Source organism: Herpailurus yagouaroundi, unplaced genomic scaffold, assembly GCF_014898765.1.
Source record: "Herpailurus yagouaroundi ecotype Mexico unplaced genomic scaffold, PumYag 222, whole genome shotgun sequence".
In the NCBI taxonomy this organism is placed as follows: Eukaryota; Metazoa; Chordata; class Mammalia; order Carnivora; family Felidae; genus Herpailurus; species Herpailurus yagouaroundi.
In genome coordinates, this window is record NW_024412453.1 from 7,878,423 (window position 1) to 7,905,799 (window position 27,377).

The 27,377-nt window shown below is 44.9% G+C and overlaps 1 protein-coding gene across 9 annotated transcripts in view; it reads right to left on the reverse strand.

Annotated features, from left to right (window-relative positions):
- Positions 1-27,377, reverse strand: part of MRTFB (myocardin related transcription factor B) — a 128,494-nt gene that overhangs the window by 18,691 nt on the left and 82,426 nt on the right. For 3 of the 9 annotated variants that reach the window (XM_040458998.1, XM_040458996.1, XM_040459000.1), the window contains 7 exons: positions 23,109-23,243; positions 20,271-20,518; positions 14,946-15,078; positions 12,953-13,999; positions 10,886-11,029; positions 8,189-8,347; positions 7,728-7,865 (listed from right to left, as the gene is read on the reverse strand). In XM_040458998.1, the coding sequence (XP_040314932.1) occupies positions 7,728-7,865; positions 8,189-8,347; positions 10,886-11,029; positions 12,953-13,999; positions 14,946-15,078; positions 20,271-20,518; positions 23,109-23,243 (2,004 nt within the window). Of the gene's footprint in view, positions 1-7,727; positions 7,866-8,188; positions 8,348-10,885; positions 11,030-12,952; positions 14,000-14,945; positions 15,079-20,270; positions 20,519-23,108; positions 23,247-27,377 lie in introns of all 9 variants that reach the window. The other 6 variants (XM_040458997.1, XM_040458995.1, XM_040458999.1 and 3 more) reach the window with 3 other exon arrangements.

Genomic DNA, 27,377 nt, shown 5'->3' on the forward strand with positions numbered 1-27,377 from the left:
GAAAAACAGACAGGTAACCTCATACTTGATAGAAACAGCTTTTCCTCTAAGATCAGGAGCAAGTGAAGGATGTCCACTCTCACCGTGTTTATTCAACACAGTACTGGATGTGAGTACACAGCAATCAGATAAGAAAAAGAAGTAAAAGGTGTCCAAAGTGGCAAGGAAGAAGTAAAACTTCTACTATTTGCAGAGAGCATGATACTATATAAAGAAAATACTAGAACTGATAATGAATTCAGTGCAGTCACAAGACACAAAGTTAATATATAGAAATCTATTGCATTTCTATATATTAATAATGAAGTAACAGAAAAAGGCATTAAGAAAACAATCCCATTTACAACTGTATCAAAAAGAATAGAATGCTCACGAATAAACTTAACCAAGGAGGTGAAAGACCTGTGGTCTAGAAACTATGAAACACTGATGAAAGAAACTGAAAATGACATAAACAAATGGAAAGACATCCCATGCCCATGGATTGGAAGAACCAGTATTGTGAAAATGTTCACACTACCCAAAGCAATCTACATATTTCATGCAATCTCTATCAAAATACCAACATTTCCCACAGAACTAGAACAAACAATCCTACAAGCTGTATGGAACCACAAAAGACCCTAAATAGCCAAAGCAATCTGGAAGAGGAAGAACAAAGTTGGAGGTAGCACAATCCCAGTTTTCAAGATACAAAACTAGAGTAATCAGAACAGTACTGTACTGGCAGAAAAACAGACACATAGATCAATGGAACAGAACAGTCCAGAAATAAACATGCCTTTATGGCCAATTAATCTATAACAAAGGAAGAGAGAATATACACAGAAGAAAACATAGTCTCTTCAACAGACGGTGTTGGGAAAACTGGACAGCTACATGCAAAAGAGTGAAACGAGCACTTTTTTTACACCAGGCACAAAAATAAACTCAAAATTGATTAGTGACTTAAATGTGAGACCTGAAACCATCAAAGTCCTAGAAGAAAACTTAGGTAATTTCTTGGGATATCAGCCACAGAAACATTTTTGTATATATGTCTCCTCTGCCAAGAGAAACAAAAGCAAAATTAAGCTCTTGGTACTACACCAAGATAAAAAGCTTTTGCACAGCAAAGGAAACCATTAACAAAACAAAAAGGCAGCCTACTGAATGAGAGAAGATGTTTGCAAATGATCTAATTGACAAGGGGTTAATATCCAAAATATATAAAGAACTTCTATAATTCAACACCAAGAAAACCCCAATCCAGTTAAAAATGGGCAGAAGACATGAACAGGCATTTTTCCAAAGAAAACATACAGATAGGTAACAGACACATACAAAGATGCTCAACATCCCTCATCATCAGGGAAATGCAAATCAAAACCACAATGAGCCACCACTTTACACCTGTGAGATGGCTGAAATCAAAAACACAAGACAACAAGTGTTGACGAAGATGTGAAGAAAGAGGAACCCTTGTGAACTGTTGATGGGAATGCAAACTGGTACAGCAACTGTGGAAAACAGTATGAAAGTTCCTTAAAAAATTAAAAACAGAATTACCATATGATCCAGTAATCTCAGCACTGGGTATTTACCCAAAGAAAACAAAACACTAATTTGAAAAGAGATAGGCGCCCCTATGTTTACTGCAGTATTAATTACAACAGCCAAATGATGGAAGCAATCTAAGTGTCCAGTGATAGATGAATGGATAAAGAAGATGTAGTATATTATACACAATGGAATATTACTCAGCCACACACAAAAAAACAATGAGACCTTGCCATTTACAACATGGATGGATTTGGCAGGCCTAATGCTAAGTGAAGTAAGTCAGTCAGAGACAAATACCAAATAATTTCATTCATATGTGGAATTTAAGAAATAAAACAAACAAAGGAAAAAGAGACAATAAAAACCAGCCTCTTGAACTACTGGGACCTCATCAAGATAAAAAGCTTCTGCATGGCGAAAGAAACAATCAGCAAAACCAAAAGGCAAGCAATGGAATGTGAGAAGATATTTCCAAATGACGTATCAGATAAAGAGCTAGTATCCAAAATCTATAAAGAACTTATCAAACTCAACACCCAAAAAACAAAGAATCCAGTGAAGAAAGGGCAAAAGACACGAACAGACCCTTTTCCAAAGAAGACATCTAGATGGCCAACCTACACAAGAAAAAAATGTTCCACATCACTCATCATCAAGGAAATACAAATCGAAACCACAATGAGATACCTCCTGACACCTGTCAGAAGGGCTAACACTAACAACTCAGGCAACAACAGATGTTGCCGTGGATGGACAAAAAGAAACCCTCTTGCACTGCTGGTAGGAATGCAAACTGGTGCAGCCATTCTGGAAAACAGTATGGAGGTTCCTCAAAAAATTAAAAATAAAACTACCCTATGACCCAGCAATTGCACTATTAGGTATTTATCTAAAGGATACAGGTGTGCTGTTTCGAAGGGGCAAGTGCACCCCCCATGTTTATAGCACCACTATCAAAAATAGCCCAAGTATGCAAAGAGCCCAAATGTCCATTGATGGATGAATGGATAAAGAAGATGTGGTGTGTGTGTGTATATATATATATATATATATATATATATACACACACACACACACACAATGGAGTATTACTAGGCAATCAAAAAGAAAAAGAAATCTTGCCATTTGCAACAACATGGATGCAACTAGAGGGTATTATGCTAAGCAAAATTAGTCATTCAGAGAAAGACAAACATCATATGACGTAACTCATATAGATGAACATAACAGAAGGGAAGTAAAAATAATATAAAAACAGGGAGGGGGACAAAACATAATACTCCTAAATACAGAGAACAAACTGAGGGTTGCTGGAGGTGTTGGGGGGATGGGCTAAATGAGCAAGGGGCATTAAGGAGGACACTTGCTGGGATGAGCACTGGGTGTTATTAACATGTAGGGGATAAATCATTGGATTCTACTCCTGAAATCATTATCGCACCATATGCTAACTGGATGTAAATGTAACTTGGATGTAAATTAAAAAAGAAAAACACAACAACTAGACTCGTAAATTGCACTATAAGCTAACTAACATGGATGTAAATTTTTTAAAAAAGCAATCAGAGAACCTGGTTTACTGGATCACTATATTGTACACCTATATGTTAATTATACTTGGCTTTAAAAAAATAAGAAGAGAAGAAAAGAGAAACGTGTATAAAATACATGCCCTGGCTACCATCACATCTATCCTTAACATGACCCACCCCCCAAGGAGAAGTTAAAAGACAAACCCTGAATTTGTGAGTAAGTAGGAATTGCAGGTTACACAGCTGCCGAAATTGTTTGGTGGATCCTGAGCTCACTTCCCATGGACACATGAAGTGTGTAACTAAATATAGTGAAACTCCCTCTGAAAATGACCTGAAGACTAACAGAACCTCTCCCACAGCTAAAGATAAAAAGAAAGCCACATGGAGAAGGGAAGGAGGGGTGGGGTGTGGTCAGAAACCAAATCCGAGGCACTGTGATCCCTGTCACCCATAAGTGGGAGTGAGATCAAGCCCCACAGTGGGCACCCCCAACCTTGGGGATCTCCAATGGGGACATGAACCCCCATAATCTTTGGCTTTGAAAATCAGTGGGGCAGGAGCCAGAAGGCTATAGGGAACTGAGATTCTGCTTTTAAAGGGCCAGTGCATTATATCACTTAGTCTAAGACCCAGCACAGAAGTAGCAGTTTGGAAAGCGTCTGGGGTATATGTGAAGGAGATTTACTTTTTAGGGCATGTGCTGGAAGAGCACAGATCTGTGGGATATTTGTCTATGAATGTAAATACTGGTGGGAGCCAGCTCTGACACTGTCCATCAGTCTTGCTAACGACGCTTGCCCTGCCCCACCAAGTGGGCAGCTTGTTCTGTAGAAGGGTGGGGCCAGCCCTGCCCACCAGCGTACCCACAGAGGTCTTGGCCCAGTCACAACAGCCCACACAGACATCACCCTCGAGTGCATGGTTCTGGTGAGCATCACCTGATTGGATTGTGTCACTGGGCCATAAGGGACGCCTTCTACACAAAGCCACCACTTTTAAGACCAGATGGAGCCAAGCTACCTAATACATAGAAACAAACACAGAGTCAGACAAAATGAGGAGACAGAGTAATATGTTCCAAATGAAAGAACAACATAAAACCTCAGAAAAAGGACTACATGAAACGGAGATAAGCAATCTACCTGATAAAGAATTCAAAGTAATGGTCATAAAAGATGTTCACTGGATCTGAGAGAAGAATGGATGAACTCAGAACTTCAACAAAGAGACAGAAAATATAAAAAAAGAACCAGTCAAAGCTGAAGAACAAAATAACAGAACTGAAAATTACACAAGAGGGAATCAGCAGCAGATGAGGACGCAGAAGAACAGGTGAGTTATCTGGAAGACAGTGCTGTGGAAATCATCCAAACTGAATAGCAAAAAGAAGAATAGAAAAAAAAATGAGGTTAGGTTAAGAGACCTCTAGGTCAACAACTATACTGACATTTGCATTATAAATTCCTTGAAGGAGAAGAGAGAAAAAAAAGGGCCAGAAAACCTATTTGAAGAAAAAATAGGTGAAAATTTCTCTAACCTGGAGAAGGAAACAGATAGCCAGGTACAGGAAGGTGGAGGGTTCCAAACAAGATGAACCTAAGGAAGTCCACATAATAACTAAAATGTCAAAACTTAGGGGTGCCTGCATGGCTCAGTTGTTAAGTGTAGGACCTCAGCTCAGATCATGATCTCATGGTTTGTGGGTTCAATCCCCGCATCAGGCTCTGTGCTGACAGCTCAGAGCCTGGAGCCTGTTTCAGATTCTGTCCCTCCCCTGCTCTCACTCTATCTCTCTCTCTCAAAAGTAAGTACACATTTAAAACATGTCAAAAATTGGGGCGCCTGGGTGGCGCAGTCGGTTAAGCGTCCGACTTCAGCCAGGTCACGATCTCGCGGTCCGTGAGTTCGAGCCCCGCGTCGGGCTCTGGGCTGATGGCTCAGAGCCTGGAGCCTGTTTCCGATTCTGTGTCTCCCTCTCTCTCTGCCCCTTGCCCGTTCATGCTCTGTCTCTCTCTGTCCCAAAAATAAATAAACGTTGAAAAAAAAATAAATAAAACGTCAAAAATTAAAGATACAGAGAAAGGCAACTAATTACATATAAAGGAAACACCATGAAGCTATACACTGATTTCTCAGGAGAAACCTTCACAGAAGGTAGCAGTGTAATATATACAAAGTGGTGAAAGGAAAAAAAAAATCTACAACGAAGAACACTCTACTCAGCATTCAGAATTGAGGGAAATTTATAAAGAGTTGCCCAGGCCAAAAAAAGTCAAAGGAGTGCATCACCACTGAACTGGCCTTACAAGAAATGTTAAAGGAACTTCCTGAAGCAGAAAAGAAAAGGCCTTAACTAGAAGTAAGAAAATTATGAAAGGAAGAAGTTTCACTGGTAAAACAGTTAAAGATAGCAGATCATTCACTTATAAAACTAGTATGAGGGTTGAAAGACAAAGAAGTAAAATCAACTGTATCTACAATAACTACTTAAGGGATTCACAAAATTAAAAAAATGTAAACTTTGACATTATATACATAAAAGGGGGAATAAAAATGTAGTACTTTCAGAATGTGTTGGACTTAAGCAAACTGCCAACTTAGAATACTATATACCTAGGATGTTATTTATGAACCTCAAGGTAACCACAAATCAAAAAACCTGTAAAAGACACACAACAAATAAAGAGAAAGGAATCCAAGCACAATATCAAAGAAAGTCATCTAATCACAAAGAAAGCAAGAGAAGAGCTATGAGAGGAACTCTGAAAACAACCAGAAAACAAAAAACACCAATAAGTACACACCTTTCATTTTAAATATAAACAGACTAAATGGTCCAGTCAAAAGACACAGGGTTACCTAATGGATACAAAAAAACCCAAGAGCTATCTATGTGCTGCCTATAAGAGACTCACTTCAGACCTAAAGACATATACAGACTTAAAGTGAAGGGATAGGAGAAGATATTCCATACAAATGGAAGCAAAAAAGCCAAGGTAGCAAATATTTAAAAATTTACAACAGACAAAAACAGACTTTAAAGTAAAGGCTGTAATGACACAAAGAAGGGCACCGCATAATGTTAAAGCGATCAATCCAAAAAGAGGACATAACAACTGTAAATACCCATGCACCCAACACAAGAGGCCCTATATTTTCCAGATACAGTAAATATTAATGGACTAAAGGGGGAAAATTGTCAGTAATACAATAATAGTAGGGAATTTTAACACCTCACTAACATCAATGAATAGATCATCCAGGCAGAAAATCAGTAAGGAAATCATGGCTCTGAATGATGCATCAGACCAGACAGACTTAATAGATATATACAGAACATTCCATCCCTCCACCCCCAAATAGCAGAATACACATTTTTCCAAAGAAGACATCCAGATGGCCAACAGAGAAAAGAGTCATCAGGGAAATGCAAATCAAAACCACGAGATAACAACTTACACCAGTTCAGGATGGCCACTCTCAAAAAGACAAGAAGTAACAAGTGTTGGGAAGAATGTGGAGAAAAGGGGACCCTCTTTCACTACTGGTGGGAATGCAAACTGGTGCAGCCACTGTGAAAAACAGTATGGAGATTCCTCAAAAAATTAAAAAATAGAACTACCCTATGATGCAGCAATTCCACTTCTGGGTATTTTTCCAAAGAAAGCAAAAACCATTAATTTGAAAAGATATCTGTACCCTTATGTTTATTGCAGCATGACTTACACTAGCCAAATATGGAAGCAACCTAAGTGTCCACGGATAGATGACTGGGTAAAAAAGATGTGACACACACACACACACACAGGATTATTACTCAACTATAAAAAAAGAGTATTTTTCTGGGGCGCCTGGGTGGCTCAGTCTGTTAAATGTCCAACTTTGGTTCAGGCGATGATCTCATAGCTTGTGAGTTCAAGCCCCACATCGGGCTCTGTGCTGACAGCTCAGAGCCAGGAGCCTGCTTCCGATTCTTTCTCTCTCTCTCTCTCTTGGCCTCTCCCCTGCTCATGCTCAGTCTCTCTCTGTCTCTCAAAAATAAAACATTAAAAACAAACTACAGAAAGTATTTTTCCTATTTGTGACAGCAGGGATGGACTACGAGGGGTTTATGTGAAGTGAAAGAAGTTGGACAGAGAAAAGCAGATACCAAATGATTTCACTTCTCTGTGGAATCTGAAGAACAGAATAAATGAACAAACAAAACAGAAACACTCATAAATCCAAACACACTGGTGGCTGCCAGAGGGGAGATGGGGCGGGGGGATGGGTACAGTAAGTGGAGGTTATTAACAGTACGAATCTCCAGGTACACAACAAGTCACAGGGATGTAGAGTATAGCACAGGGGACACAGTCCGTGATCTCATAATAACACTGTATGGTGACAGATGGTAACTGCACTTACCTGGGTAACATTTCATAACGTATAGAAGTGTCAAATGACTGTCGAACACCTGAAGCCACTATAATATTGTATGTCAAGTATACTTCAATTAAAAAAAAATAGCATTTCAAATGCAAATGAGGTTCTTGGCTCTGAAATTTGTGTTCGTACAGCGGCAAGCGTGTTTTAAACAAGGGATTCAGTGTGAAGACGACACCCCAGATACAAGCCCACAGACCGTGGCCGCTGGTCTCGCTTACTTACCTCTGGAAGGGAGGACGGGGCACCACGTGTCTGCTTGATGGCCTCCTCGTAGCGGGGAGGGTCTTTTGTCTTGGGGACCGGGCTCCCAAACAGGGAGTGCTGGACGACGCACTGCTGGGGTGGAGGGGGCGAACTAGGCTGAGGCAAAAAGAGGAGGGCACATGTCAGGTCTGGGCAGTGAGCTCAGAGAGCGGCTGAGTCACGGCGCTCCTGAACTCAGGAGCCTTCTCACCTCCAGCCTGTGTGGCCGATGGCACCGGGGCACCAACCTGTGAGGGAAGGGTCATCTGTTCCGCGATAACAGCCAAGCTGCCCCTTAACAACCGTCACCACGGTCTTTGGCTATTTTGTCCCATTAATATTGATACTCAGTCCCTCCACGCCCGAAGCACTGGGTTCTGCAATGCCTTAGGGCCCCATGAGCAAGCACTGTTACTGCTGCCCCGTCCGCACAGCACTACCTTGTTGGAAGCGGTAGGTCCATTCTGCAGGGAGGCAAGTGGTGCGCTTCTGGACTGAAGAACACTGGTGGAGGTCTTGTTCACAAAGGGCTGCTGGACCGCTGGAGCAGGTGGTCTCTCATACGGAAGAACTGAATTTGATGCCGAGTTCGTGAAAACCTGTAACGGACAAATATTTTCCATTCAATCTGTTCTTTGGCTCTTCCTGCCGAAGAAAACCATGTTTTAGGACGAGGCTCGGCAGACTTGCCCTGTAAAGAGCCACCACGTGTGCAGCTTAGGGTCTGCAGGCCACGGGGTGTCTGCTGGAACTGTTCACCTCTGCCACTCTGGCCCAGAAGCAGTTTGGACAACGCATAAATCAATGGGTGGGGCTGGCTCCCAATAACTTTATCTACGGAAACAGGTGGGGCGCTGGAGGTGGCCCTCAGGCCGTGGTCTGCCGACCCCGATTTTCCAGCATCCGTGGTCCCTTTACTCAGTGGCCTGTCTTTGATGGCGGTGTGGACTGTACCTTCTGGGAAATCAGCGCTTGCTCAGTATGATTTCTGTCTCAGGCGATAGCTGAATTTCTCATATTCCTCACCAGGGTGGTCTCATCTACTTTCACAGCTTTCATGTCCACGATTAAGCTAATAATCCCCAAACCCACCTCTTTTCCACCCTCGCTTCCAAGTGCCAAAGCCACATTTATAACCTTTATTTACAAACATAAATTCAGGACATCTCAAATGTAATATATTCCAAACGAAACTTTCCCCTTTCCTTCCACCACCACCAGCCTCGGAGGAAAAGTAATTCTTGGTTTTCCCTTCATTTATTTTTAAAACTTTGGTAAACGGAGCCATCAGTCTCCTCTGCTGTCTCCCTTCAGTGCTCACACGCCTTACAAATGCCTCCTGAATCAGGCCTCTGTCCTCCGCTGTCCTAATCCAGGTCCTTGCTCCTGATCACGGGAGTACCGTGGCATCCTCTTCACTGTGCCGCCCTCCCTGTCGACCCTCTGCTACAGTTACAGCCTCAGCACACACCTGATGGAACCCCCCACAATCCCTGGCTCCTCTGTCCTTACGGTAAAACCCTCCTCTCTGGCTGGCACAAAAAGCTTCCACCACCCGGACCCATTTCTGTCCGACTGGAAAGGCCACACAGGCTGCGGCCACACTCAGGTTTTCAGTTTGTTGAAAGTGTCTCCAAATCCTTGCAGGGCCCCATTTAAAATCTGCCCCCTTCTGAGAAGCTGGCCTCTGCTCTGTCAGGGAGCGGTGAGGACTCCCTCCTGTGGAACTAACAAGTGTCTGTTTAGCCCCCATCACGAGCCAAAGGTCTTATGGCCTTTTACAAATGTATGGTCACTGTGTGATTTTGTGATTGTATTTCACAGAGCTGATTTACTCATAAAAATATTTTATGTACTTTATACCACTAGTATTCTGAAAGAGAAAAACTTACCTCTGCGTTTCTATTGTAAACATACATATGTATTTCTTAAGTGGGCAAGTATATGTGCGTGCGTGTGTGTGTGTGTACCCACCCCTTCAAAAGGTACAGCTGCTCTGGGCGAGGAGTTCTGGAAGCATATTCCTCTTTGAAAAAGCTGGAATTAATGATCCCTAATTCTAGTATTGAGACTTAGTGAATAAACCCTTATTTCTCCTGTCTATATCCTGTTTTTCTCTCTCTTCTCTTAAAGAAAACTGTCTTAACATTGGAATGTTCACTGAGGCGATCACCACCCTAGAATGTTATTGTGAGCCCAAAGTCAGTAATATGCTGCTGTAACTCACTGCATTTCCCAGAGGAGATTCCAGAAGAGAGCACATGATAATGTGACTACTGATGACCTCAGGCGTCAATTTCTGTCTGCTGCTCAAGTGATCTTAGCCCAGACGGTTCACGCTACCTTGGGGCATGTCTACAGGTACACCTAATTATCCAAGTTCTTTTATGTTGAAGATTAACATTCTGGGACTAATAATTCTCAAGGTTAAAAATAATAAGACGTATTTTTGAGGCCTTAAGAGTTTTCTGTCAAGGAGATGTGCACACAGCTCCACCTGCTGGGTAAGAGGGAATTTTTGTAACTTCTGGGCTATTCGACATCACAGTTTTTTGGTAGGAACACATGGAGGGGTTACTGAGTCCTAGACCAACACGGTCATCTGAAAGATGAGGAAAATGACACTCAGAGGAAGTAAGTGAATTTTGCATAAGGCCAAACCTGTAGGAAGTGGGGAACCAGAATCCGCACACCTGGGCCCTCTGGCTCTTAGCCCGCAAGATGGCAAACTCTTAAATATATAAAGATCTTATTCAAAGTAGACACTGAAAAAGTATCTTTTTCGACTTCAACTATTTCTTCCCAGGGAACAGCACTTCCCCCTCCCCCACAAGATGATTAATTTGAAAAGAAATTTATTTTAGAACTCAAAAAATCCTACACGAGGATTAAAAACAAACTTTTGAAACTTTTACTTGGAAAAGGGCTTTAACTGTTAAGATGACTGGTCTTTCAGTAAAAAAGAACCCTTTTTCCCTAATAACTGCATAATCTGCAGCCGGATGGCAGGTGGCCTGAGGCCCATCCAGTGGGAGGTGCTTCCCACGGAAGAGACCGCTATGAGGACACTTGCAGAATGGCTGAGCAGATGACGGTCACCATCGGCGACGGCCTGTCGCTCGTTAGCATTCACCAACCTTTCTAACTTGCTGAGGCTGACTGAGCACATGTGGCGTGAAAGCTTCTTGCTTCTGAGGTACGGTCTGGGCTAAGCCTGAGGACAGGGTGGTGGCTGCTGTCTGCGGCTGAGTCTGAGTCTGGATTCCTGCTTGTGGTGGGGTCTAGGAAGCAAACAAAATATTGATTTAATTATCAAAATCAAACTCGGAATCAAGAGTGTAGGTGTGGGGGCACCTGGATGGTTCGGTCAGAAGAGCATGGGACTCTGGATCTTGGGCTTGTGAGTGGGAGCTGCAAAGTTTGGGTTGAGTTTGGGCGTAGAGGTTACTGAAAAAATACATACATAAACTGAAAACAAAAAAAAGAGTTTACATGTGCAACATGCGATCATGTGGGGAACATATCTGAAATGAAGTGATAAAATACTTACAGATAGATACACACTTCATCGACAACACAGTTTGAACCTTAATTCTAAACCAGAGACCTAACACCAGACCAGTTTTTTTCACGCTCTTATTATTTCTTAAGTGGCTAAGATTTTCATTGGGGAATTTTGAGAAAACGGAAAACTGAAATAAAAACCTATAGTGGCTCTACACACAACAGGTCAGGCGTGACAATAATTTTAACAGCAGCAAGAAAATCTGAGGCCTAACTGCCCAAACAGTATGTGCTCCCTCTGGAGACAGTCAGCTATGTGCTGGGGCACACACGGGCCCAGAATGGAGAATGTCAACTCTAATGGAAGATTTGGATGGAAAAATACATGTTCAGAAAAGCTGTGTCACAGAGTAGACTTTGAATTTCACAGACAGTCTAAAGGTCAGACAGGAGAATTAGAATGCTTGCACATGCCAAGGGCCTCTGGGTCATGCTTCCTAACCTCAGGGGCACAACCCACTGGTCTCTGCCATGAAGAGTATGTGGGTGGGGGGGGGTGGTGGTCAAAGCTGAGGAGCACTGTCCCAGGTGGTTTCTGTTCACCTGTCACCCACCCACTGTGTGAAAACCTACCAAACGCACTGCATAAAAACAAGGTCAATACACAGGTTATGGAGGAGGCATAAAAGGAGGTTTCGTGCTTACCAGTGTTTTATCAACTCCCTCAACACCTTCACTCCTAAGTTTGTGGTCACATTTTCCTCAGATGCCCCACATGCCTCAGGCATCTTGACTTCAATGGTGTCTTTCGAGAACCACGTTTAGGAGGCAGAACACACGAGTGGGCGTAAAAGTAAAGGCCGGGCAGTTAAAAAGCCCGGCTCTGTCCTAGAGCAACTTACCCAACGTTTCAAGGCCTCAGTTTCTCTACCTCAAAATGGGTGCCATCACTTAGATCTTCTGGGGGGAAGGGAGAGCTGAAGGGAGTGAGCCATTTAAAATACACGGAGGAGGGGCGCCTGGGTGGCACAGTCGGTTAAGCGTCCGACTTCAGCCAGGTCACGATCTCGCAGTCCGTGAGTTCGAGCCCCGCGTCAGGCTCTGGGCTGATGGCTCGGAGCCTGGAGCCTGTTTCCGATTCTGTGTCTCCCTCTCTCTCTGCCCCTCCCCCGTTCATGCTCTGTCTCTCTCTGTCCCAAAAATAAATAAACGTTGAAAAAAAAAATTAAAAAATAAAATAAAATAAAATAAAATACACGGAGGAGCATGTGACTCTCGATCTCGGGGCCATGAGTTGGAGCCCCATGCTGGGTGTAGAGATGACTTAAATAAATAAGAAAATAAAGTACGTGATCCTGTGCCTTGCACACAAAAAGCACTCAGCGACACCAGCTATTCTCACGATACTGTAACCGGTATCTCAAAATGTCTGCACGTTCGCTAACGATACCGTGTTCACTAAAGATAAAAGCAATCAAAAGCAGGAAAGCACCGCTTGCTTGTTTTAACTAGGTGGAGACAATGCTAGCTATTAACATTTCTGAATTAAATTCCAGGCCCCCGCCCCCCACGCACACATTTTCTGCACCTCTGAGGCCCGGCTGGGGTGCATGTATGAGAAGGCTGGGGCGCTCGCCATAAGGCAAGTTTCCGTTCCATGCAGGCTGTAAGGCAAAGGAGTTAGAAGACACACTTCACACCTGGAGTCTGAGGCTGCCTACTGGGAGTTGCACTGAGGTGACATTGGAGCCCTGGATGGACAGCGGCAGCAGCAGCTGAGCGGTTTGTGTGGTCAGTAAAGCCTGAGGCTGAGCGACAACGGCAGGCGGCGGCTGTCCCTGGGAACTCACGTAAAACTGTGGGATGACGCTCTGCTGCTCGGCCTGGGCCACGGGGACCTCCTGCTTGACCACTACGGCCTTTTTGGCAACCAGGGTCTGGCCACCCGCCGAGACAGGCTGGCCCACAGGATGGCTGGCCAGCGGGCCAGGCCGCCTGGGGCTGGAGCAGTCGGGCAGCGCGGTCTCGTCCTTGACGGGGGAGCCCACGCCGCCATGCTTCGGATCTAACTTGCCGGCAGAGCTGGCCGCGGCACCGGGCTGGGGTTCCAGCGGCTGCTGCTGCTGCTGCCGCTGCCCTCGCTTTTCAACCTCAAGCTGCATTTTCAGAACTTCCACGAGCTTCTGCTCCTGTTCCAGTTTCCTCTTTAGCTCCTCGATCTGCTTCTCTTTCTCCTGCAGCTTGCGGTCCTTCTCGGCCGCGTCCAGTTCCAGACTCGACAGCGTGCTGCTGGCGGGACTCGGGCTGTCCTCGCTGCCCGTCACTCTCAGCGGCGACGAGCACAGGAACTGCGCGGGAGACATCATGGTCATGATCTCGGTGAACGTGTCTGCCATGCTTGTGTCCTCGGTCCCGAGACTGGACTGCTCGGAGGGGGAAGGCGAGATGGGCAGGGGGGAGCTGACGCTCTCGGCGTGGGCGACGTTGCTGCTTCCGGCAGGCGGCAACTCTGCCTTGAAAGAGGGGCCTGAGCTCGTCACGGAGTTGTGCAGCGTTGTCACCGGCAGTGCCACGGTGACTTCTGGGTTGCTGGCGACGATGGCAGACGCTGGCACCGCCAGGACGCCGCCGGCAGCAACAGCGCTGCTGCTCACTTCCTGGTAGGGCTTCAGGCGTTCGATGAGGTCCGGTTTGGTGCCCGACACCGGAAGACCCCGTAACTTCAGCTCCGTCTTCAGTTCCGACACCTGCAAGTACAAACAAATCACGTCTCTTCTCTCGGTACCGCAACTCCCGACAGATCTACAGGACGCCCAGACGCAAAAGGTGCCTACCGCCTGTCAGCTCCACGTTACCATGCAGGGGCAAAGGGGACGGTTTCTCTTCCCGACGCACACACAGCTACGGACCTGTGGCACTGGGAAGGCTGGAGGTAAAGCAAGGGCTTTTAGAGGGTAATTCCTGTTCTGTCTGAGGATTTACAATCAGAAATCGTGACGAGGACAGTCACATTCATTGAGTAATTACCACGTGCCACACACTGATGGAAGTGCTTTATAGTTTGTCTTTTCTCTTCTTTTCTTTTCTTTTTTTTAAAGCAGACTCCATGCCCAGCGCAGAGCCCAACTCGGGGCTCGAACTCACGACCCTAAGATCAAGACCTGAGGGGAGATCCAGAGCTGAACGCTTAAGTGACTGAGCCACTCAGATGCCCCTATTCTTACAATTAATCTTCACATGAGGTGTGGGTGTTATTATTATTATTCCTAGTGCACAGATGAGGAGATTGGGGCAGTGAAAGGCAGACCGTTATGTCTGACCTACCGTGGATAACCAGAAGCTGAGCTGAGGGAGGAAGCCTATGCAGTCTGGCCTCGGAGAGGAGATTCTTGACTGTTAACATTTTCCTGCTTCTCCCAACTCAGCAAGGAGCGGGGAAGAAGAAAATCTCCCTCTGCGGCCACAAGTGTTCTGGTGCCCACACATGGTCTATGCTCAACAAATCAGAGTTATTACTGATTGTCTTCAAAGAAACTTAATGGACGTAAACAGACAGTACCCCTGAAAAGGTTATCTTACTGTTGGTAAAGCTGAAGGTCTATTGAAAACTTACCTACACCTCAGACAGATGTGGCCAATCATTTCTGTTTTTGTGGTAATTACGGGTGAATAAACTCTACTTTGAAGTATTACCTTTAAGTCATCCAGGCTAGAAGGCAGGGGCCCCGGCTTTCTCACGGAAGCAGATGGATTCTGTCTTGGTGTATTAGGCGTGGTGCTGTTCAGAGCTGAATTTCCACTGTTGTTATTTTTGTCATTGAGTGGCCTTCAAAAGGAAAAGAAAATTAGACTTGATAATAAAATCATGTCTGAATTTGATCCTGCTTCTGCTAACGACTTGACTGTTAATGTGTGAAGAGAAAATCATCATGGTCGTGGATTGGAAGACTCAAGAGTATAAAGATATCAATCAAATGAGACCCCCCCTGCAAGTTTTGCTTGCTTGCTTGCTTGCTTGCTTGGTAGAAATTCTGAAGGTGATTCTGAGCTATATATGGAAACACAAAGGACCAAGAATGGCCATGGCATCACTGAAGGAAAGCAAAGCTGGAAGAGCCATACCACTTATCAAAACTCATTATAAAGCCAGTTATTAAGATGGTGTGGTGCTGGTACAAGGGCAGAACAACAAATGGAAGAGAACAGAGAATCCAGAAACAGACCCTCACATATAGAGCCTCTTGAGTTATCGCCAAGATGGCACTGAAGTGCACTAGCAAGAGGGTGGTCCTTACAATAAATGGTGCTGGGCCACCCTGGATATTCACACAGATAAAAATAAGGCCCTTAACTGACCCCTACACCTCACACCATCTCAGAAACCTAAACGTGAATTATGAAAGCAGTAAACTTTTAGAAAACTTAGGGTAATATTTCAGGGTGCCTGGGTGGCTCGGTTGGTCGAATGTCTGACTTCAGCTCAGGTTGTGATCTGGTGGTTTGTGGGTTTGAGCCATGCGTCAGGCTCTGCACTGGCTCACTCTCTCCCTCTCTCTCTGCCTCTCCCTGACTTGTGCTCTTTTTCTCTCAAAAAAAAAAAAAAAAAAAAAAGAAAAGAAAAGAAAAGAAAACTTAGGATAATATCTTCATGGCCTTTGGGTAGGGAAAGATTTCTTAAACAGGACACAAAACACACTAAGGGAGACAGCTTTAAGAGTGAAAAGTCAAATCATAGGAGAAGGTACTTGTAATACATATTTCTTTTTTATTTTATTTAACTTTTCAGTATTTATTTACTTTTGGGAGAGACAGAGTGTGAGCGGGGAAGGAGCAGAAAGAGAAGGAGACACAGAATCTGAAGCAGGCTCCAGGCTCTGAGCTGTTAGCACAGAGCCTGATGTGGGGCTCAAACCACAAACCGCAAGATCATGACCTGGGCCGAACTTGGACACTCAACCGACTGAGCCACCCAGGTGCCCCTCTAATACGTATTTCTGACAAGGCATCATATCTAGAATATACAAAAAAAAGTCTCACAAATCAGTAAGAAAAAGACAAAACGCAATGGGAAAACCCTGAACAAGCATATCACAAGAAAATCTATCCCAACGGTCCTTAAACGTGTGAACAAGGGCTTAACACCTCATCAGACACGAGGAAAATGGAAAAAGGCACAACAAAACAGCACTGCACATCCAGCAGAACCGCTGCTGTAACGAGTAAGACGCCAATACGAAGCACTCGGAACATCGAGAGCGCTCAATCACGGCTGGGAGAAGTGTGAATTGGTACAACCACTTCGCAGAAGTGTTTTATGTTATCTACTAAAGACAAACCTGTGCCTAGCCTCTGACCCAATTCCATTCCTCGAGGGACACCTGACAAAAATCTACATACACGAACCAAAACACACAGGTCAGAAAGCTTAGTATGGCATTATTCATAACAGTCCCAACCGGAAACAACCCAACTGTCCACCAAGAGGATGATGGGTGGATAAATGATAAAATACTAGACAGGAATAAAAATTAACTACTTCTATCTGCACCAGTAAAGATGCATCTCACGAACACAATGTTGAGCAGAAGAACTCACGTGCGTACGTATACCGTTAAGACTGCATTTATATAATGTTCAAAAAAAGGCAAAACTAATCAATGGGAGAGAAGTCAGGTAGTCACTGAGGGGGGATGCCAGGGGGCTTCTTGGGGTACTGACATTCTATTTCTGGATTTAGGTGTGGTTATGGAGGTGTGTTTACTTAGCAGTGATTTTCAGTTATGATTTATGGACTTCTCTATCACTTAACACTTCATTTAAAAAGGTGATTTAAAAAATGTGTTTTATTTCTGTACTCATCTTCCCAGCAGAACCAGGTCCCCATCTAGCTTCTTCCCCCTAGGATACTCTTGGCAACAATGACATTTCCTCCCCTGGGTGGTTGACACTGTACAGCCAATTCCATTAGAGCCTCACGCTTTATCCTTACATGAGTCTTGGTGCTGAAGCATGGAGACTCTGACTTCCATGTTCTGAAACAGGGACCTGATGTTGCTTATGGGGAGAGGTCCCTGCTTAGATGAGCTTTGTCCAGTGGGTTTTTGGAAGATTGTGTTTGAAGCCATTTCTGGCCCTGTGAACAGCTAACTCTTGACATTCATCTGGGGTCTTTGAAAACCTGCCTAAATTTTATGGAAGTTAAATACTTTAAGTGTTTGCAACGAAGTTTCTTGAAATTTGGGTGGGATGACAAATATTTTATGTATCATTTATTTCCTTTCTAAAAATCCAGTTTTAAAATCTTCTATTAGAATTATGAAAACATTTTATGTAAATCAGAACTTCTCAACCTTACTTATTTTCATTACTGTCTCCACAAGGAGACTTTCTGCGAATTTTTTTTCCCTAATCGACCTCCCAGTGAAATCTTAATACCCTCGGGGATGTACTGTGTAATCACCTACATACCGTATATGTGTCTGTGCTCTCTTCAATCACAAGTGCAGGACTCCCCCGAACCAATTTCTGCTCCCTTGTGAACAACAAATTATTCTATTGGTGCGTTTGGTTGAGATTCTATAATGCTTTACATGTTACTACGATTAACAGTTCAGTGCCTGCTTCAACCTTCGAAATAACGAGAGTAAGTTGGACCTAGATTTTTTTTGTCCAGATCCACAAAGACAGAAAACATGCTGTGGGGGGACCCTGACAAATGTGATGTCTGTGTGGATGAGAAACCTGAAGTCCAGACACCTGAAAGGACCCTCCAGGAGCCCCCGTCAGTGTGTGGCTACAGCCCCATCTCCCAAGGTACCAGGGGCTGTGTTATCAGGTCAAATCTCACTGCTGTGGAGCTACAGACTTCTGCATTCAGCTTCCTGTACTGGAATTTTGGTGAAAAGAAACACTGTTTTAGAAAACAACACCTCCACTGTCAGGACCCGGAAATTAAACAGAAGTGACGTTCAGTCTTTGCGTGGTGCAATAATACACAAAAGTAAGTGACCTTTCCCCCTCTGTGTCCCCGGATCTTTGTGTGTGATGCTCTTCGGGGCTGAGTGGCGTGGCTGCTATGGTGGTGGGGGTGTTTGTGGAGGACAGGGGACCGGCAGCCTTAGTGGAAAGACAAAGAAACATTAGAGACCAGATACTCAGCTCCTCAGATGTACTCTTCCCATCTACAAACTGGCCCCACACAGTCGATTTCTTTCATTACAGAAAAGACTGTTTCATAGATACTACAAAAATCCTTTTATGGGATTTTCAGTTGTCCGGGTTTCCTCACCCGGGAGTGCGGTCAGTAACGTCACCTCCTCCTGGAGTTACGGTGAGGGGCACAGGGATGTCAACGTCGAGCACACTGCTGGGTGCATCGTAAGGAGCGCGCACAGGGGAGCCAGTCACCGCTCGTGTCCCTGCTGCCTGATGCCAGAGGAGGGAGGCGGCAGGGGAGGACGCCTCCCTCGGGCCTGGACGGAGCTGCAAAGCGGCGGTGGTCTGCGTCTGATGCGCTTCCAATCCTCTTTGGTCTTCCCTGGTTCCCTTCCAATGTCAACATCTCACTCAGGCCTGCTTGCTCTTAAAATAATAACATGCTACAAAAATTCTTTCTTTCTTCATCTCTGTGCCCTGATGTTTTAGATTTACGTACTCCACAGTAAGGTCCAAATGACTAATAGGTCTAATCTTCCTCGAGATATCAGGATCTTAAAAGAAAAAAGCGCATTGATAATCACTAGCATATGAGGAGACGGTTCTTAACAGAGGAGCTTTTTAGCGGATCTCACTCCTTGTCTGCTCCTAGGAAACAGGGCTCCCTGTGGTGGAATGCTCAGCGTATGCGGAGAATATCCGAGTCGAATTTCCACACACCACACGGATCACGAATTGAGTGGCCTGCTCACTGAGAAAAACTTTCAACTCGAATAAACTTTGCACCTTTTTGTACAGTTTGTCTTGTGAGGCCCGTGTAAATGTCCCTTTCTCCTGATAACTGAGGGAAATGAGAGACGAGGTATTTTCATTTTTACCCAGGTTTCCTGGAAAATGCACACTGAGGATGGAGATCTAGAAATTTCCTTCTGTACATAATTAAAGTTCACTATGGATGTCTTGCTGTGGATTCAGTCTCAGAAGCTGTCAGAAGTCACTTCCTTCTGTCTCTCTCAACTGGGCTCAGACTTTGGAAACGTGTTCCTTCTCCACAGTTGTTGGTCACCAAGACCTTGAACTGTCTTGGAAACCTCTCTCATCTGTTCTTTCCCTCCCCTTATCAATGCCCTCATCTTCTCACATCTCCTTTATTGTGAAATGTCTGTCTTGCCTGCTGCCAGACTCCCCTCGGTGACCAGCATCTCACTGTCCTTTCCTGCACTGTGGCGTCACCACTACAGCCCTCTGAATCACCTACCACGTCAAGATTCAAGGCTGCCCGGCTTCAGATTCCTCTGGACGGCGGCTCTACTCAGTTTTGTCTTCTACTTTTCATCCCGTTCCTTATTCAGGCTATTCTCCCCGTCATCCCATCAACAGGCATGGCCCGCTCCTTCCTCTGTCCTCCCACGGGGGGTGCGGGCGGGCGATCACTCTCCTTTGTGTGAAAGGGCCCCGCCCCAGTTTCGGGCTCTTTCCCACAGAGGTATCCTGCCTGCTTTCATAAAGCTTTCCTTGACCACTCCGGCTTCTACACTCATCCCCCCGCACCCCGCCTTTTTTAGGCTGTTTATAACAAGACTCTCGCTCCTTACACTTTTGTCGTGGCGCCTAATACTACGTGGCAAACAACAGGCAGATCTCTCCTGGGCGAGTAATTGTGACGAGGCACCGCTACCGTGAAAGGTCAAGGCTCGGAACCTATCTCGGAGGACAAACCCTGGACTCACTGGCACGAGGGCAAGACGCCGCGGGACGGGCTTCGAGGACCAGGCAGTGAGACCGATCGCTGAGCGCAAGCGCCCCACGACATCCACCCCCTAGGAACCAGGGACGTGGCCCGCGCCGCCCCCGGCCCCGTACTTGAGCGGCGCGGGCAGGATGGTCTGGTAGTTGTAGTGCTGCTGCTGCTGGCTCAGGATCTGGAGCTGCAGGAACAGCTGCTGCTGCTGGAGCAGGCGGGCGTAGTTGGAGTCCATCTGGGGCTCGCTCTTCTCCCCCTTCTGGTCGGGCGGGATGTACTGGTGGTACTTGAGCTTCTTCACCCGCGGCTTGGGATCTTTGCACTTCTTGCCCCGGTGTTTGTCGTTAGGGTTCTTGGGATGGCTTTGCTGTTTTCGAGAGAGAGACAGGAGCATTGTAAGAGGCGCCATCACACGCGGCCTGTTCTACCGTGTGCCTGAACGCTCTGACGGTGACGTCAAAGAGCAAGGCGCCTCAGAAACTGGCGTAGCCGCTTCGGAAAGCAGTCCGCCGAATACGCTGCCACAGCTACGGAAGCGTGGGTCTACCTCCCTGGGCCGAGCAATCCGGCGCCTGGGGCTCAGCCGGCTGAGCTTCCGACTCTTGATTTCGCCCCAGGTCGTGATCTCACGGTTTGTGGGTTCGAGCCCCGCGTCAGACGCTGAGCGGACAGCGCGGGGCCTGTTTGGGACTCTCTGCCTCTCCCTTGCTCACACCTTCTCTCTCAAAATAAATAAACTTAAAAAAAAAATCTGGCTCCTAAGAACTTAACTTTCTCCTGTTCCTTGTTTTCTTACAGTAGGGGAAGGATATACTCCACTGAGCATTATCTATTCAAGTTCAACAAAGTTACTTTGGGTTTCCTGTTTAGACACACTTGTGTCTATTGTCTCCTAGTGAAAAAGAGGCTGTACGCCAAACATACAAATGGGAAAGGATCAGGTATGCTTCCCCCTGTGTCCTGTCTTGCAGTCATTAAAAATATACTCTATAGAGACTATGTAAAAACAGAAGAGTGCTTCTAATGGAACAAAGCAGACTATAAAGTTGTGTGTTTCTGAGGAAAACACAAACACACACACAAAATACTGCAATACAATTAAATTGGTAAAAAAAAAAATCAACCAATTACCTGTTGGTAAGGGAGGGGGGCAGGCACGTAAGAACCACTGTTCCCCAGACGAAATCTGCTCTTATTTCTTCACTCGCACATTCTCTCAGGAAGGGAGGGAGGGAAACAGCTTTCCTCACAAAAACCCAAAGAACTGTGGTCTGTTTCCCAGTACGTACCTGTCTTCTCCTCTGCTAGCAGAGTCCCAGGATCGCCTACCCAGCCTCGGAATGTCACATTCTTAAAGGATGCCTTTTGCCCCAGAATCAAAGCCCTCCTTAAAGAGGCACTCACTAGTGAAGAGGAGAAATTCAGAGGAGAGGAGAGGCAGAGACCTCTTAGGATCCACAGGGAAAGACGCACTGGCGTTCAAACAGTCTTTGTGCCATCAGTGGTACGTGTTTGCGGACGTGGGCAGAGGGGTGCGAGCGGGCATCAGCTCAGCTGCCGCTTGCCACACTCTGGAATTTCGGGCTCCAAGAAGGAGTGATGGAAGACGCTGAAATGCACTGATCTGTGCCCTGAAGCCACAAACGCTGGGCCACCCTGACAAAGAGAGGCTGGAATAGAAACAGAGCCTTCTCTGCAGGAGGGATGAGGACCAGGAGAGTGCCAGAGGGTAGCCGGAAGAAGCGAGGAATCCGCCCCAGGTACCTCCCCTGGGAGAGCGCAGCCCTGTGTTCACCCGGAGGCAGAAAGAAGGCTCCCAACCCTTCAGGGGGCCTGGGTCCTTCCTGGCCTTGTGACTTCTTCGGGCCTCACTTCCTCATCTGGTAGGTGCAGAGAGGGTCAGCTAGCTCTCTGATGTCCTTTTTTAGTTCTAAAAGTTTGAGATCAGGGTTCTGCTGCTTTTGGCAAAAGCTGTATCGGAACTGTTTAGACTATTCCTCTGTTTATCCCCCCCTTTATTTAGCAGTTCTAAATGGACTTAAAAAAATTTTTTTAAGCCTACTATATATTAAAATTTTTAATCTTCCTTGGGGCCTATTCTAACTGAATTGTTTCACCAAGTAAAATTTAGGGAACAGTGCCACCAATGTGCAGCTTCTCGGAAGAACAAAACGAGCTTCAGCGGGCCAAATCTGCTAAAGCAAAAAACGCATCCGCCTGTCTGAAGCCTCTGACCTGTCATGTGATACATCTGGAGTACCAGTGAGCTTGACCTTGTGTATAAACTCCAAAATTATGTTGCCATTAAAGACGTCTGTTCGTGAGGGGCGTGACTCCCCAGTGCTGTGCTGAAGCGACTCTATCCTACTCTCCTCCCAGTGTGTCTTTCATGTCAGCAGCCTGGATGGAAGCAGGATTGGGAACCGCCGACTAAATGTACCCTCAAGCCTTTCCGCGCGGCTCTGGGAGTTTTCTAGAGACCAAATTTTGTGCAGTTCTTTGGTGACTACAGAACAACAGGGCATCTGCTGAAGGTGGTGGTTTCCAATATTTTTTTTTTTTCAATTTTTTTTTTTTTAACATTTACTTATTTTTGAGACAGAGAGAGACAGAGCATGAACGGGGGAGGGTCAGAGAGAGAGGGAGACAGAATCGAAACAGGCTCCGGGCTCTGAGCAGTCAGCACAGAGCCTGACGCGGGGCTCGAACTCACGGACCGTGAGATCGTGACCTGAGCCGAAGTAGGACGCTTAACTGACTGAGCCACCCAGGTGCCCCGGTGGCTTCCAATATTAAGGCCTGACCTAGCAAGTCTGCCTGTGGGTTTTGTCTTCAAGGCTTCATTCAGGCTGAAAGGCGGGCTAGGAGGTGCAGAAACGTGCCTTTGTGTTCCCCGCATGGGCCACAGACGCGCCGCGAGTAAACCAACCTCACACCGGCGCGTGCCGGGAACCCACCTTCACCAGCGACGGGCCAGGCTTTGCTGAGGACACGGTGTTTGTGGGGAGGACAGGAGCGGGGGACCTGGTCGGGGGCTGATCCGGAGCAGGAGTTTTCAAGAATTCAGGAACTGCTGGGGACACTGAAGTAAACTGCTGGAAAAGGCGGAAAGAGAACAAGCGTGTGAACTCGATGGCATAAAATTAGAAAAACCAGAATTATAAGGGAATGACCTCATTTTCTGAACGTCCCCTAGGAAAGAAACAAAAGAAAAATATACTATTGTGTCTGAGACCCAGATGGCAGAATAACAGGCTTTACGTCAACGGACCCAAGTATTTAGTCTTTGCCCCAATGGCAATGAAAAGCAAAAGCTAAATAAGGTAATTCGATTGACTACACCCTAGTAGTGTTTTCTCAGAAATATGGTCAGAACCGCCCTTTTTTTGGCAGAAGCGAAGTCCAAGACTCTCGCAGAAATGATCAGAACGGTACGTGATACTAGTGAGGTTTTCTTGCTGTATAGATCACAGTCATGCCGGCTGATTTAAACGTGGCATTTACTTTCCCTTATGGGCCCGATCAGTCCCCTCCAGCATACCCCAGATCCACGGCCTGGCAGCATTCAGTAAGCAAGCTGCCACTCCCTGGAGGCCCCTCCACACACATGGGCTTTACAGCTTATGTCCCAGGGTCCGAGCCCGACTAGCACTCTCTTTAACCATTTCCCCATTTCCCACAACAGTTGGGCATCTGAACAATGTATTATTCTAAGACGGCCTTGTTTGACTGAGGGCACTCTCACACCCAAAGCAAGAAGCTAATTTATTACCGAGGTCAAACAAGTAACCACTAAACCTGGGTGTGGTGTCGTATACTAACAGAGGAAGCTACCAAAGGCTTTCATAGCTTTTATCAACAGCCGAAGAGCCTATTTCTGCTGACACTCTACTTTAAGTAGATTTTAAGTATTCACTTACTAGGAAGAGATATTAATTACTATTCTCACAAATCAGTTAAATGTTGCACAGCAATTACTACATGGACTTAACTATTACCAGCCTTAATTTAAGAAAAAAAATCTCTTCCTTTATCACTCTGCTGCCCTGCCCGCAACTCTCAAATTCATTACAAGAATCAAAATCAGTTCTTTTGCTGATGTACTTGGGTTTAAGAATAGCAGACTGTATTTTCCTTCCTTAAAATAAATGACCTGAGAACTCAGAGGCTATTCAGCAGCAAGAAATATGAAGCTTGGCACATACTAGTTATTCAATAAATATTTGTTTAATGGGTGAATGGAAATTCCTTGTGGCTTTACTCATGCTGGGTCACACTCTCAAGGCCGGCTGAGACCGTGAGGATGTGTGTGAGTGTGCAATGAACTGTGCGTGCCCATGATGGCTCTCTCCCTAAGCATGGTTTTCCTTTCGCCACTGATTTCCACTTGTAAATAATTATTACTAACAGTGAGGGTTGACAATAAAAAGACGTGACTTTTGAAAGATGGCTATACGGTAACCCCCTTACCCACGGTTTATCTTTCTGCAGTTTCAGTGACCCATGGGCAACTGTGGTCCTGAAGGAGCCGATCTGCCTCTGACATAGGGTCACAAGGTCAATGACAGCTTAACCCTACATTGCAGGCCTTTGTCATTCACCTCACTTCATCTCCTCAGGGAGGCATTTTTATCATCTCACATCATCAGAAGAAGAAGGGAGTGTACAATCATGAGATATTTTGAGAGTGGAAGCCCACATTCACATAACTTTTATTACACTTGTAACCGTCCTATTTTTACAGTCGTTAATCCCTTACTGTGCCTCCTTTATAAATTAAACTTTACATTGGTATGTACATATAGGAAAAAACCAGGGTATACAGTGTTCTGTGCTATCAGCGGTTTCAGACACCCCCTGGGCCCTGGGAATGCATCCCCTGTGGGTAAGGGGAGAACACTGCACTTGATTTCATTCAAAGAGAAAGTGAAAGAAACGAACTTCTCCAGGAGTCTCGACACCTGTACTCCAGGCTGACTTCTGCCCCCAAATGGCCCTGAGACAGCCGCTTCCTTAACGAACCTCTGACATGAAGGGAAGCTGATGGCCAGCTAAGTCACTGCTTTAAGGATATGGTTTTAAATTATTTGTTTTCCAGGGGCGCCTGGGTGGCGCAGTCGGTTGAGCGTCCGATTTCAGCCAGGTCACGATCTCGCGGTCCGTGAGTTCGAGCCCCGCGTCAGGCTCTGGGCTGATGGCTCAGAGCCTGGAGCCTGTTTCCGATTCTGTGTCTCCCTCTCTCTCTGCCCCTCCCCCGTTCATGCTCTGTCTCTCTCTCTGTCCCAAAAATAAAATAAACGTTGAAAAAAAAATTAAAAAAAAAATTATTTGTTTTCCTCTCACTTTGCACATTTTTTGGAAGTGAGGATATTTATCTCTGGGTCAATTTTCCCATAGGGAAAAACATTCCTTGGCTGTTAAATAATTGGCATATGAAGTAGAATCACATATTTGTGTGTGTGTGTGTGTGTGTGTGTGTGTGTGTGTGTGTGTATGTGTATAATATATATGTATATATGTATATATATAGTATATTTAAAAATTGTATGTACAAAGGTGTGTATATTCATATAGGTGTGTGTGTGTTTTGTTCCTTGCAGATAAATTCTACTAACCTGGCAAGCTATTTTACCCCTCCAGCCCCCCAATGACTAATGCGATTGCAGTGATGCATTTGACAGCTGTCAGTGTTAATAATCTGGAAAATAATCCGGTAGCATAATGTGCTATCAATTATAATATTTATGAAAATGTTTCTCCTGTATTTCTAAGTCCTTGTCTAACTGACTTCAGCCTTGATTACAGATACTCTCATCTTACTAGCTCTTTTCAGTGTGACTCTGCTACCCAGAAAAACAGAGGCCCCCCAACCCCCCACCCCAGCATTAACACAAGAATGACCCAACTGAGATACGGTGATTATTCACATTACCTTATCTGATGATAAATTCTGGTTAAAATGGGAGAAACGTCTAAACTCTTCTTTACATTTGCCAGTCTTTGTTATGTGCCTTAGAAATGACCCCTTAAATAACCTTACATCCTATCTAGACGTTAGGATCCTAGTGACTAGAATTACCCAAAAATCGAGGTATCAGTACTTCTGAAACGACAGTATTCCAAAAAAGATGAAAACAATATACAAGCCATAAAGGACACCACACTTATGTTACCCCATCATAAAGTAAGCAGTATGTTAAAATCTTAAAAGAATACTTCAAATGTTTAAATTTCCACTGGCACCTAAGGTCACCTTTTGTACTTTCAAAATGTAATCTCAAATGATTCGGAATCTTTTCTCCAAGGAAACAAAAGAGCTGCAAGCTTTGCTCTGTTTTATTCGATCTGAGTGCTGTTCCCAAGCTACAGGTCTCATGACCGCCAATTCTTCAACTGTCATCATGACACCGTGACAGACAATGTCAGGAAAACACTGTTGTCTAATGAGGGATACTTAGGCTTTAAACAAAACCGAAAAGATTCAGTCTTTGAATCTTGAAGACTGACTTTTCTCTTCTTAGAAATTGCTAAGGGTAAGTTCTGCTACCAAAGAAAAAAATAAGTCAAGGTAAATGTTTAAGCTGATTATAATTTTATAATGTATCAGGTGTCTGCACTGGTTCCTTCTGAAAAGATGATACACTTGTCAAGGACCAATCACTGTTCTCTGGTAAGTTCCTTTTTTATTAGATTTCTTTATGGAATCCAGAGGGGCAGAAACTAGATATTTAAAAACAAAGTTTTTTTGGACTGGAGATTTTAAGTCTAAAATACATGTGTTTTTAATTTAGGATACAGCACAGATCTTAATTAAGATGGGAATATGCAAATAAGAAATTCAAAATGCAATTATTCTTTAAATATTGTTTCCATACCCTGATCCCCAGACAAATAAAACAAATGCTAGTCAATGAATGGGCTGAATACAAATCAAAAACACATGCTTTGTATATTTAATAGATGGATATTTAATGTAAATTCTAGTTTTGCTAAAATATATCACTTAGCACTGACCACTTTATGTAATACACAGTTACAAGTTAAGATATTTCATTTTTTAAGTTTTTATTTATTTGTTTTGAGAGAAAGAGAGAGCGTGAGCTGGGGAAGGGCAGAGAGAATCCCAAGCGGGTTCTGTGCTGTCAGCACAGAGCCCAACTTGGGGCTCGATCTCATGAACAGTGAGATCATGACATGAGCCAAAATTAAGAGTCGGACGCTTGCAG